This window comes from Pleurodeles waltl, chromosome 7 (genome assembly GCF_031143425.1).
Source record: "Pleurodeles waltl isolate 20211129_DDA chromosome 7, aPleWal1.hap1.20221129, whole genome shotgun sequence".
In the NCBI taxonomy this organism is placed as follows: domain Eukaryota; kingdom Metazoa; phylum Chordata; class Amphibia; order Caudata; family Salamandridae; genus Pleurodeles; species Pleurodeles waltl.
In genome coordinates, this window is record NC_090446.1 from 1,488,217,264 (window position 1) to 1,488,231,605 (window position 14,342).

At 44.3% G+C, this 14,342-nt stretch overlaps 1 protein-coding gene across 1 annotated transcript in view; it reads left to right on the forward strand.

The window, feature by feature from the left end:
• The window catches only part of LOC138246552 (myeloid cell surface antigen CD33-like), a 248,615-nt gene that overhangs the window by 148,145 nt on the left and 86,128 nt on the right, over nucleotides 1–14,342 (forward strand). The window contains exon 3 of the mRNA XM_069201222.1: nucleotides 4,656–5,051. Within this exon, the coding sequence (XP_069057323.1) occupies nucleotides 4,656–5,051 (396 nt within the window). The remainder of the gene's footprint in view (nucleotides 1–4,655; nucleotides 5,052–14,342) is intronic.

The following is a 14,342-nucleotide window of genomic DNA, read 5'->3' on the forward strand; positions in this document are numbered from 1 at the left end:
CAGAGGGTGGTTGTTTGTACATGGCATGCAAGGAGCACCTTGTGCAAGTGCTGAGCTAACAGGAGGTCGGGGGCAAGCATCCCTCTGGCTTCCCTTTTTGCCTCCGATGTGGCCCTACACCGGAAAAATATGCCCTCATTGGCCTTTGTCCGTGTATGCAGTCCAGGTCAAGCTCAGGCACATTAAGTTAGAAAGATGGCTCCTTGATAGCCTTCTAGGCATGATGGTGTTGATTTTCACGACTACATGGCAAAATGTAATAAAATGTAATCAAATGAAAGGTTGTATACAAGGATCAACTGGTGCCAGTGTTGATCAAGTGGGGGGGGGGAGGGGTTGGAGAGGTGTGGCTTTATTTTCTCCCTGGGTGCAACCCTACACCGCTGGGCTACGACCTTTTACATAGTCCAGCTCAATTACCAAGAAATGATGTTCAGAAGGTGGCTGTATGCACATGACATTCAAGGAGTATGCACGGAGCAGCCGGTGCAGGCTCAGAACCAAAAGGAAGTCTAGGGACATGGATGACCCATCTGGCTTCCTTTTTTGTCCCCAGTACACCCCTAAATCTGTGAGACATGACCTTGGTGTAACAAAATAAATGCAAGGGCTTTCGTCGGGAACCGCTGCAGCTTGCATCACCCATTGCCTCTGCCAGCAATGACAATCACAGAAAAAAATAAACTACTAACCCTCATGCCAGTACAGACTATTGAGACCCTCAAAGGTATAATACTTGCTTCGAAGGCAGGTATTATTAATTTTAGGTATATGAAATGAGTAAACAGCTGATGTGCTCATCTCTAAACTAGACAAACAGCGCCACAATATGGCAGACTGTTGTAAGTGCTGGTGTTAATAATTAAGTGTCAGTGGTGAGCACCGGAAACCACTGGCACAAATTAAGCACTGCTTTGCCCTCCTATATACTCCATTTCAAGTGCTGAGAAGTGAAGTCTGGAAGATGGCTCAATGCATATGACATGCAAGGAGCACCTGGTGCAAGTGCAGAGCCAACAGATCTGAGAAGTTTCAGAAAGTATAAATATCCCAAGGTACTGGCAGTGGTTGTGGCGGGAGAGAGGATTCCTCATATTTTGAGTGGGGCTTTGGTTTGGGTTTGTGGGCTCACTATGTTCACAACAACATTACTGAAGATGGTTGGGGAAGTGCTCTTGAACGTTATATAAGGGCTATGGTAAGCTGGGGTCCAAAGGTGGGAATAACTGTGATCAGTTGCAGGTGCAACCTATACATATGGGTGCCTGACACCAGAGGATGGAGCCCCATGTCTAGTAATAAATGTTCAGCAGTTGAGAGAGAACTGTTGAGAATTAGGGACAGCGAATGGCAGAATTCCCTGCCCAATTCTGTGACTTGCCCAATAGTTCAACCTTTCACAAATGTAGAAAGCTGTTCTCTTCACAGGTCACCAGCCTGCAGTGGTGTTGGAACAATTTTTAGAGTGCGGATGCAGTCAAATAATGTCACTTCACGAAAAGCAGAGGGAATATTTGACAGTGCCACTGAGGTTTAGGTGTAGGCTTGCTTGTCACACAGTTAAAGTAGCTGGTTATTTCTGAGTACCCCATGGGGGCCTATAGCATTTCATATCATGTAGGGATAGTGTTACTTCAAAGTTCAATATTTGGCCTAATTTTAACAAAAGGTTCCTCTGAGAGACACTCCCTCACTTTTCATGCTCACTGCATGCAGTACACCCCACCTCTTTTGAAGTTTAGACGTTTGGAATGCTCATGTCCCTCATGAGGAATAATTTGCCTCCAATTAAGGTACAATTAATTTGGCCACATTTTACAACATTTTTTCTGGGAAGTGCCTCCAAACTCCATAGAGCAATTACAGCTCAGTCGCTCGCTAGCAGCAGTTGAATCATGTACTAGGCCTCGGCCACAGCTTACATCAGGTACCAGGTCCCATCACTGTTGTACTTCACCAACCACATATGTTCACCACTGTCCTTCATGTCCACTTCCACATTTATGAAAGTTCAACAGCCGGTGTTGCCCCTTGAATCGTATTCCTTATGGCACAAGAACTAACCTCCGCCACTAAACATATCACTGTTTCATCATATTCTGCAAATTACTCCCCAGGGACCAGAGCACTCCCCTGGAGGGGACTTCTGATGGAAAGCTACATTAAATGATTACACACAGTCTCCTCCCACCCTTGCCACCCAACCCATTCCACTCCCCTGCAGTATTTGCACACATTGCAAAGATACATTTTTTGTTGTCTTTTCTCACTTCATCTATTGTACCCAGGTCCGCGGCAAATTACCTCTGGCTTAACAGTCAAAATTAATTTAGCAAAGCAACTATGACTTCAAAAGTTACACCCCCTGCTTCAATGTTGCAACTACAGGTTGTGATGATTAACTTTTGGGACATATTACAGCCTCCATTTGAATTAGAGGGTTTTACATTGACATAGAGAAAAATGTGCCATGTGTCCAATGCAAAATAGAGTGTCTTGAGGTGAGCTGTGCAGCAGGCCATGGTAACCACAGTTAGGAATAGGATGGAAGTGTTGGAGCAGATATGTTAATTAAGAAATTATTAATGACTTATATGTGTGTTTACTAATGGAAAAAGAATGAGTAGAGAAATTAATGGTAGAAAATAATGTGTGCGTTAAGAAATGTGCCCATGGGGTATGATCACCATGTGTACTAAAATAACGTAAAAGATGCAAAATAATGAAAACATATGAGAAAAATTTACTAATTTGTCATAATGAAATGTATAACCTATCGTTTATATTAGTTCATATTCTTAAATTAGCTGAACCAGAGGCCTAGTTTCACTGGGCCTTGCTCGCTCTGAACATGGAGAATTCGAACGCCTTGCAAAGGACTGGTAAACCGGGGGCGGAGACCTTGAACCGCTCAGAGTTCAAGCCGCTTAGCTAGAACATTCTGCAATGTACCAACGGAGAGGAGATGATGAAGACAATTTGATACAATAATGTGTAGTGTAGGCTAAATGTACTTTCCCAGGACTTGAACAATAGAGGCACGGACTGAAGAGACGTATGCAACAATTTCGATACCTGAAGAGCCGGATGATGTCCTCATCACATGACGAACCAATCAATTTTATGGGACTCAAGTTGTACGCAAATTGAGAGATTCTTTAAACAAAATCTATAGGTTAGAATCATATCTGTCGACCGATTAACCAATTAGCAACTAGGGGGATGGACTGGGAGACCCTAATAAAAAGTCATGACAAGGGGCAAGAACTCAGAACGGCGGGGAGAATTTTGATGACGTCAGGAGACGCTGTCCAAGGTGCTGATATTGGGTTTATACTTTGCGACCCTGATTGTAGCTGACTGATTGATGACTTGAAGACAAAGACTGACTTGTTGCTGATCCATCCTGTATAGGTAGCTATAAAATGTGACTGAAGATTTTGTGCCTTTTCCTCTAGGTACCAACTGCGGTTTTATAGAGATACTCTTTTAGGTAGATTTTTACAAATTCATGTTTTCTAAATTGTTTTTGCATGAAGTCCCAGATGCAAAGGCTAATCTTGATTAGGTAGACTGTTAGGGGTGACGCTGACAGTGACAAATGACTGATGAATGAATTACATTATTAATGTTGGTATTCATAGTTTATGGTTTTGCATAGTCGCATATGTTTAAGAATAATATCTGCTTATTAATGAATTTTTAAAGATTAATCAATAAAGAGTAAATTAACGGATGATTAGAATTGTAATCAATAGGGAATAAAAATTGTTAACTTTTTCCTGAGTAGTGGTTATTCTTGAGAACGATGGTCTAGATTTGTTTTCATAGAATGTTCCTTGATTATTGATGTTAGCTTCCATTTCAGTAGTCACTGCATGACTAGGATACTCCATGCGATTCAAAAGGTTCATCGACCTATACGGGTCCCCTTGTAAGTTTACTTACTAAGGATCTGGCGCGCTAGCAGAAGAAATGCAAATGATTTCTCATATATGAAGGCCCAAGAGCTGTCTGAGGAGTGAAGGTTAGGGGGTCTGAGATTATATGTGTCTAAGATCATAAGCAGCGATGGAGCCTCCCACGAGCTAGGGAGCTGCCCTCTTAGCCTTGATGCAGATAAAACAGGGGTTTCAACCCAACCAAGTTAGGCCCATATTTATACTTTTTTTTAGCGCCGCATTTGCGCCGCTTTTTGATGCAAAAGTGGCGCAAACTTACAAAATACAATTGAGGGTAATTTTATTCTTTTTTGCACCGCATTTGCGGCACTTTTTGACACAAAAGCGGCACAAACTTACAAAATAGAATTGTATTTGCTAAGTTTGCGCCGTTTTTGTATAAAAAAATTATGCAAATGCGGCGCTAAAAAAATATAAATATGGGCCTTAGTGAGTAGGCTGTCCTTAGCTTTCCTTCAGAACGGCTTCCAAAACCTATAGCCCTTAAAAAAACCTTCTCTGTGATAGACAGCTCGTTAAGTTTCAGATATGCTTATTTATGTATATTATGTAGCTTTAACTATAAAACCTTAGCAATCACTGCTCTTTCCTCGGGTCTCAGCTGCCCCTCCAGTTCTCGCTCCCCCCCTCTTTCCGTTCCCGCCACTAGCTCATATCGCTATAAACCACTGACCGCTGCTCTTGTCTCCGCAGGAGTCCTCCGCGCCCAAGAAGATAGAGATAAATACTTCAACGTCACCCTGCCCAGCACCATCACAGCTCAGGAGGGCCTGTGTGTCCTGATTCCCTGCACCTTCACCTACGAGAAGACAGTGAAGGCAGCCGTGAGCTCCCGCGGATACTGGTTCTTTGAAGGAGCGAAGATTCAAGAGAAGGCCGTGGCTACCAACGATGTTAACAAAGAGATCCATGAGCACACCAGAGGCCGCTTCAGACTGGTGGGAGATGTGAGGAGCAGGGACTGTTCCCTCAGCATCAATGACGTCAGGAAGTCGGACGAAAGAAGCTACTTCTTCAGATATGAACACAATGAACACCCAATAACTAAATATTCTTATATCAGATATCCTCTGCGCGTGACGGTTACAGGTGAGTCACGTCTCACGTTCGCTCTGGTTCTATATTGTACACTGATTACAAAGTCTGTGGATTGCGTAGGACAGTGTATGTCACACTCAGAGGACGGGATTCAGGAGCATAAGAAGATAGTAACGATTATTGAATGACACCTCCCAGGTCTAACACAATCGCCTGGAGAAGGCGCTGTTTTTCGAGTTCATTCAGTCACAAGTCGCAGTTTTAAAATGGCAGCAATTTCAATTTGATTATTTTTGCCAATAGCTCCTACTAGAAGGTGGGCGTAAACTGCGCTACTTTGGTTTTAAAATAAGTACTTACTGAGGCTTTATGTAATGCTAATTTGTATATGCAAATTACGGAAATGGGCTCCTTACATGTCCCAAATAAGTGTGAGAACTTTTTGTGAAGATTTTTACTTCAAGTGCTCATTTTTTACAGCCTTTACATATTTCTGATAAAAAAAACTCCCAAAAGTGCACAAAGGTCAAGAAGTTCTGCAAACATAATGGTTTAAGTTGCACAACTACCTACTTTCATTATTTTGCACTTGATTCTCCCTTGACGCTCCTTTTCCTCGTATGATAAAAAGGAGGATCATGTTTTAGCGGGAAGGAACACTTCCTATGACTACTAACGCTGCTGCTAACCCGTCTATTACCATCACTACTTCCACTACTACTGTCACTACTACTTCTACCACTATTACTACTTTTACTACTACTACCACCACAACTACTACCACTATTACAGGGATGTGGAATTCCTATCGCCCGACGCCCGGGACCTTGTTTGGGGTCAAGGGCAACAAGTTTTTATGTTTACTTTGTCCTTGGGACAAGTAGGCCCAACCCCCTGCAGCACAAACCCTTTGGCTGCTTGTTTACAGAGAGTTGAACTCTCTGCAGTGGAGGTAATGTGTTTCCAAAAGATAATGCTGTTCGAACTTGTATTCATGGTTCATTATTTGAAAGCCTTCATTATTAGGGTGCGTGCTGTAATGAAATGTTTTAAGGTCACACTTCACTACTGACGTTGGTTCCAGTACAAAAAAAAAAAAAACGTGTACACACATGTTTGAAAAGTTTAGACTAAGAGGCTAAGTATAATGCTCCCAGAATGCTCTCTGATTATATGCAAATGAAGTGTCATTTAGTAAAATGTGTTGATGCATGCTAGTATTTCCCAAAAATATTTCTAATGGAAAATCAGTGTAACCATTTTCAACACGATTATGGGAAGCATGAAAATAAACAAACACTGACAAAGCCAACTGATCTGACATACTTTTATACGTCTTAGTTTCATCAATGCGTGTCTTGTTTTGACATGGCTTTTCTAACACTTTATTGTTGTGGGAGCTACCAGGCCCTCAACATTGTAACAAACATTGGCAAAACCCCCCCAAAAAGTTTTTTAACTCTTAAAGCACACGTTGCCACCAGCGGCATAACAAAGGCCCCGCAGCCGCCCTCCAGTGGGCCCCGTCAGCACAGCACCTGCCCTGAGTGAGTGTGGAGAGGGGGCTCCTCCATGTTCTTTGCAAAGGGGCACCCTCCAGTTTTGTTACGTCACTGATTGCCACTGTAGTTCCTGACACTGAACAAAACTACTTTGTGTGGCAATATGCTCCTTGTGGAAGAGCAGAATGCGATCACTCACAGTAAAGCCAGCCGAAAGAGAGAGAAATAGAAGTTTAATAAAAACAAAATGTCTTTGTTAACACCAGACCTAATTAGGGACCAAGACCCACATGTAGGTAGCTTGTTGCATGTCGCAAACAGCGACTTTCGCTGTTTGCGACGTGCAAAAAGCACATTGCGATGCACAAACCCAGTTTTGCGATTCAGTAACCTGGTTACCGAATCACAAAACGGGTTTGCGACTCGCAATTAGTAAGGGGTGTTCCCTTCCTAATTGCAACTCGCAGTGCAATGTAGGATTGTTTTGTGACCGCGGGCGCAAACCAATCGCAGTTTGCACCCATTTCAAATGGGTGCTAACACTTTCGCAAAAGGGAAGGGATCCCCATGGGACCCCTTCCCCATTGTGAATGTCACTGTAAACATTTTTTCAGAGCAGGCACTGCCTGCTCTGAAAAAATGAAACGAAAACGTTTCATTTTTCGTTTTTGTTTTGCATCTCGTTTTCCTTTAAGGAAAACTGGCTGCATTACAAAAAAAAATAATAATAACTGCTTTATTGAAAAGCAGTCACAGACATGGTGGTCTGCTGTCTCCAGCAGGCCACCATTCGTGAGGGGGTCGCAAATTGCGACCCACCTCATGATTATTCATGATGTGGGCATTTGCGAAGCCCTTGCGAATCACAGATGGTGTCAAGGACACCATCCTACATTCGGATTTGCGACTTGCAATTTGCAGGTCACAAATCTGAACCTACCTACTTGTGGCCCCAAATTCATAAAGAAAGTCACAAAAGTGCACCCATGGTATATGTCGTACCCCTATAAAATATTTCTGAACTGTATTTTAGCGTGGGTAAATACGATGTGTAGATTTGCTCATGTGAAAATCTATTGAGCATTTGCAAGTTCATTTTCCCTCCAGCCACTTTCTTCCCAACCCTGGAAGAAGTTCTAATTCTGCCATTGTCAGGAGTAAATGTCCAACCTTTCTTATTATGGGAAAATATTAGAGAGAAGCTGGTAAAAATCTTTAAAACATGCAGGTTAGTAGGTTTGCAGACTCAAAGGCATTCCAGCCCTGGAACTATTGCTTACTGCTTCCTCCAGCCCCAGTATGCAGATCTGCAGAAAGGTGGCAAAATAAGGAAATTGCTACAGTAGAGATTGAAACTCCAAGTATTCAAGCCCTACCATGGTAGTAGCCCTGGCATAATCAGAGAGGCTATTAATTGCTGCCATAATTTGTCGCCACACTACATGGCACCAAAGGGACAAGTAGATCTTTTTACAGGACAAGTAGATTTGAGAAGCAACCTGTCCCCTGGACAAGTAGATATTTTAATAAATTCCACACCCCTGCTATTACTACTACCACTACTACTAGTTATACTACTACTACCACCACAACTACTACCACTACTACTATCATTATTACTACTACTGCTACTATCACTCCTACCACTACTACCTCTACGTTTACTATTACTATTGCTACTCTCGTGGGTTCATTTTAGAGCCATGCTTGGGCACGATTATTTTAGTGAGGGCCTGAGGCCTGTGCCCATTTAACTAGATCCACACTTTCATTTCATGTATTCGTTTTATTCATTCTAGCACAATTTGCCTTTAGCAGAGATGTTTATATTTCTCTAATCAGCTGCTATTCTGCGGAAGCATTGTTATTAGTTCCTTGCACAACATTTCACACTGTGCGTCTGCTCAAGGCTATTCCTGATAGTGTACCTAGTACTGCTGCAACAAGCGTGCAGAGCCATCTTTCAACACTGCAACAAACAACAAACAAGCAAAAGGAGGTTAGATAGGTCATTCCAACTAGATGGAGCCATCCTATGCTGTGTGCCACTTCTTTGCGATTTTGCTGATCTCTACACCCAACTGAGGAGATGACAGACATAGCCCTGCTTCTCAGGTATGAGGCAGGAGTTCCTCCAAGACAGTAGAATGTGCAGAGGGCTATAACTTCTATGCTCTCCTATAGATGCTAGGAGGGTAGGTACGGCTGCATAGGGATTTGTGGACATATGCTTATTCCATTATGCTGGGACTGTTTATCTGCTTCTCACCTATGGTAACAATCTTTACTGTGCTATGTCTAATCAAACTAATAATAGTAGCTCATATATTTTATCTCAGAATGCAATTCTTTCAATAAACACATTGAAAACTTTCCTGCATCTCTTTGCCTATGCTTGTGCGAGACGTGTGCAAATGAGAGAAAGCAGCGAGAGCTACCAACCTTGAGTTCCCTGAGGAGTCAGAGGGTCATGTTCTTTAGGCTGCCACAAATCACCTTTACTTTTCAGGTTTGGGTCAGGTGCTGCTAGCTGGCTGGTTAGTTAGACAGACAGTCTCTGTCCAGTGAGGAAATGACTCAGTCACCCACACATGGTGATACTGCCGCCCAAAATCAGCAGTCTTACCACCATGGCAAGAGTCCTGCAACACCACCACTACTGTTGCTACCCTTGGTGAAACTTCATGAAAACCAATTATAACGAAGTAAGCAAACTTTGAAAAGTTTGTGTTTGTGATAAAAACTTCACAAAAACTGTCTAGTTACTTCCCCTTGTTTACCACTTAAGTTTTAATCAGGCGTAAACATACTCTTACTTCTGATGTAATCATATTTGAGCACAGGTTCTTAAGGGCCCTCACAAATCGCACACCTCTTAAAAGTACTACTTGGTAGATCATTTTGTTTGTTTTGGTGAATGTCAGTATACAATAAAGCCTTAATGGACGGACTGTCTACTGTAGTACAGGAAACTGACATTACATTGATAATACCGCAGAAGGGATATCAGTAATGTATCAGATGAGGTATCCCATCTGCCAAGTTCTAAATCTGGTCCTAAGTCAATGTTTTGTACCAAAAAATAGACAGCAAAATATTTGATTTTCTTGACAATGATGCTACTTTGACAGACATTTCCAAAGTTGTTGAGTATTTATTATAGACGGGGTTGTATTGTATACAGTTAGTGAAAGAACTCATTTAACTATTTAAAGTAAAACACCTTCAAATATATTTCACAAATCCATACATTTTGTACTAATAATTCATGTTTATGGCTCAGTGCCTGAGCATAAAGCTCCATGTAAATGCAATAAATGTATATGTCAGGAATATATTATGAGTACTGACCACCAAACACGATAAAGAACAAGTAGTCAACCAATCCACGTCAACAGTATGGGGGGTGATTCTCACCCTGGCGGGCAGCGGAGGCCGCCCGCCAGAGTTCCACCCTCCAAAATACCGCTCTGCGGTCGAAAGACCGCTGAGGGTATTTTGGGATTTGCACTGGGCTGCCGGGCGACCGCCAAAAGGCCGCCCGCCAGCCCAGTGCAAATCATCCTTCCCACGAGGACGCCGGCTCAGAATTGAGCCGGCGGAGTGGGAAGGTGCGACGGGTGCAGTGGCACCCGTCGCGTATTTCAGTGTCTGCAAAGCAGACACTGAAATACAAAGTGGGGCCCTCTTACGGGGGCCCCTGCAGTGCCCATGCCATTGGCATGGGCACTGCAGGGGCCCCCAGGGGCCCCACGACAACCCATACCGCCATCCTGTTCCTGGCGGGCGAACCGCCAGGAACAGGATGGCGGTATGGGCTGTCAGAATCCCCATGGCGGCTCAGCGAGCTGCGCCGCCATGGAGGATTCTACAGGGCAGCGGAAAACCGTCAGGAGACCGCCGGTTTTCCCTTTCTGGCCGCGGCTGAACCGCCGCGGTCAGAATACCCTGTGGAGCACCGCCAGCCTGTTGGCGGTGCTCCCTCCAACCCTGGCCCCGGCGGTCCATGACCGCCGGGGTCAGAATGACCCCCTATATTTTCTGTGGTGACACATTCACATTACTCTATCTAGGCTAATCATAGTAATACAATTTCTATACATCTAATTTGGATCTTCATTTATGTTATCTCATAGCTCCCCATCAACCATACACTTTCTCAAACCCATGTTGGCAACCACTCCTGTTTGTTGGCTCTTCTATTCCCTTGCAAAACTTAACTATAACAAACCCTAGTGCACAGAACAGGAGTTTATATTTGACAGATCCACATCGTTGGGGATTCTTCATCAAATGGGGTATGTGTAAAATATAAATCTGGTTATGAAATAAAAGAAATATAACTCAGGCTTTGCATCCACCCTTTACCTTCTCTATAGTCCTCCATCATCTTAGTTGGAACCTTTAAGGCTGGCCAACGCTAGGCTTCCTGGACATGCTACTCAAAACTTCAGGGATGGAAAGCAAATAACCGCTGGCTTGGTGGTAGGATCTAAGTACTCAAAAGACAAAGTAGGGAACTTGATGTAGATTACCTGGAATTAATCCCATCATAATCTCCTCCTCCTCCACCTCCTCTCCTTTCCCACATTATCCTTACTCAAATGAGGATAACAAAAACAGCACACCCTTGCTCCAATCCCTCAGCCAACCGCAATCATTTAAACAACTAGTGTCTTGCAATGTGTGTATTTATTGGAATCCTTCATTCAGGCAATGCAACAAAATAACTGTTAGCCCTGGCATCCTTGGCATGGTCTCCCCTGTCTTTTTTACCTCTGCTTCCAGTGTGTCTTTTTTACCTCTGCTTTCCATGGTTTGACTGTGTGCTGGACTCTGCTCCATTTCATATGCTAACATTGGGGCTACCTTCATATACTGTTTGAGTGGTAGCTACTGATCTGAAAGGAGTAGGAAGGTCATATCTAGTATGGCCAGACTGGTGATACAAAATACTGCTGACTGGTGCAGTTGGATTTAATATTACTATTTTAGAAATGCCACTTTTAGAAAGTGAGCATTTCTCTGCACTTAAATCCTTCTGTGCCTTACAAACCACGTCTGGCTGGGTTCAGTCGACAGCTTCCTTGTGCATTCACTCAGACACACCCCAAACAAAGGATACTCAGCCTCACTTGCGTGCATCTGCATTTTGAATGGGTCTTCCTGGGCTGGGAGGGTGGAGGGCCTGACACTTACATGTCAATGGACAGTAGCCTGCCCTCACAAAAAGGACTGCCACACCCCCTACTGGGACCCCGGCAGACTGGATTGAACTGAAAGGGGACCTTGTGCACTTCTAAGACACTCTTTGAAGTCTCCCCCACTTCAAAGGCACATTTGGATATTTAAACAGGGCCTCTGCCTCTACCAATTCAGACACTTCCTGGAGAAGAGAACCTGAAACAGAACCTGCATCCTGCCAAGAAGAACTGCCTGGCTGCCCAAAGGACTCACCTGACTGCTTTCGGTGAAGGACTGCTGCTTTGCTGCTCTCTGGCTGTGGTGAGAAGTGCTCTCCAAGGGCATGGATAGAGCACGCCTTCTGTTCCCTGAAGTCTCAGGACCAAAAAGACTTCATCTCTACAAGAAGAACTCCTTGTGCGGCGAAAATCGACACACAGCCTGCCAAAAACAATGCACAGCCTGTATTGTGGTGAAAAATTAACCGCACTGCGAACTGGAACCACACAGCCCGACTTCGCAATGAAAAGCTTGATGCAGCACCAGTGTAGCAACTAGAAATTCAAAGCATGGCTCACTGGTTCGACACACAGCTGAGTCAGAATGACGCAGCCCGACTTCCAGGGAAGAAGTGACGCAGCGCCTGCCGTGTCACCCTTGCAGTAGAAATTTCCACGCAACGCCCACCAAATCGACGCAGCCCCTGTGACTTCATCCTGTCAGCACCAGAAATCCACGCATTTTCCCCGGGGCATCCAAAAAACCCACAACCCAAAGAGGATCCACGAGCCAGTGCCGGAAATCGATGCAAAGCCGTCTCTGTGTGAAAACTAAATAACGCATCGCCGTGTGCAGCCAGAGAAATCGTCGCACACCTCTCTGTTTTCACGCATCTCCTCCTCTGCGGTTCTTTGCGGAGATTTTGAACGCAAACCAGATACTTTGCGCTTGAAAGAGACATTTATTGCTTTTAAAAGACTAAAGACACTTTATATCATTTTAACAGTAATATTCCAAAATATACTTATTGCATTTTATTTGTTTTGACCTGCATCTCATCAGATAAATATTATATATTTTTTGACACACTTTGTGGTGTATTTTTGTGGTGTTCTGTGTTATTGCATAATTTATTGCACAAATACTTTACACATTGCCTTCTAAGTTAAGCCTGACTGCTCAGTGCCAAACTACCAGAGGGTGGGCACAGGATCATTTTGATTGTGTGGGAATTACCTTGACTAGAGTGAGGGTCCTTGCTTGGACAGGGGGTAACCTTGCTGCCAACCAAAGACCCCATTTCTAACAGACACCATAGAAGCGGACCTCTGAGTTTGGTGAGGGAAGACTTGGAGAAAGCCTCCAGTAAGCCCCCCAGGATGTATTCAGGCTTTTAGGAACCGAACAGCCCACTTCAGGAAGCTTGCTCAAGAGAACCTAGAGGCATTCCAGGAGTATGTGAAACACTGGTTTGACCAGAATGCTACTCTGTTTGAGTTTCAACCTGGCCAGAAAGTGTGGGTCACAGCCCCACTGGAGCCTCGTGCTCTCCAGGGCAAGAGGACTGGGCTTTTTTAGATGGTGGATCGTAAGAGTGAAGTCACCAATCTGCTGAACTTGCAGACTCCCAGGATCCCTTTGAGGGTCCTGCATATGAACTGCCTCAAACCTTACTTTGAGAGGTCTGAAGTGACAATGCTCCTAGCGACAGATGATGGGGTAGAGGAAGAGGGAGAGCTTCTTCCTGACCTTCTGTCTGCTCAGGAGAAAGATTTTTCTGTGGAGGGTGTGAACCTGTCCCCCTCACTGACCCCAGAGCAACAGAGGGACTGTCGCCAGGTGTTGGGACATTTTGCCTTATTGTTTTCCTTGGTCCCAGGGGTCACTCATTTGTGTACATATGCTGTGGACACTGGGGACAGTCCACATGTAAAACACAAGATTTACAGGGTGACTGTGACTGACAAGATCAGGACTAGCATTAAGGATGAGGTATCCTGAATTTTAGCCCTATGGGTTATTACGTTCTCCAGAAGCACTTGAGCCAGTCCAGTGGTCTTGGTCCCAAAGGCTGCTACCCCCGGTGCTACTACAGAAATCAGGTTCTGTGTGGACCACCCAGTGGACTCATTGTTGTCACGAAGACTGACGCGTGCCCCATCCCGAGCTGATGAGCTCATTGATCGGTTGGGAGCTGCCAAGTTTCTCAGCCCGTTTGATTAAACATCGGGGTATTGGCAGAATGCTGAGGGGACCAAGGAGAGGTCTGCATTTTCCACTCCAGATGGGCACTACCAGTTCAGGGTGATGCCCTATGGGATGAATAATGCCCCTGCCACCTATCTCTCAGAGGTTAGTTAATCAGGTTCTGGCTGGGTTAGAGGACTTCAGTGCAGCTGACCTGGATGATATTGCTGTGTTCTGCTTCAGCTGGGAGGAACACTTGCGGCACCTCTACAAAGTTTTGGAGGCTCGGCAGAAGGCAGAGCTCACTATTAAGATCAGTAAGTGCCAAATCATGGAGGTCTAAGTGGTGCACTTGGGACACAAGCAGGGGTGTGGAATTTATTAAAATATCTACTTGTCCAGGGGACAGGTTGCTTCTCAAATCTACTTGTCCTGTAAAAAGATCTACTTGTCCCTTTGGTGCCATGTA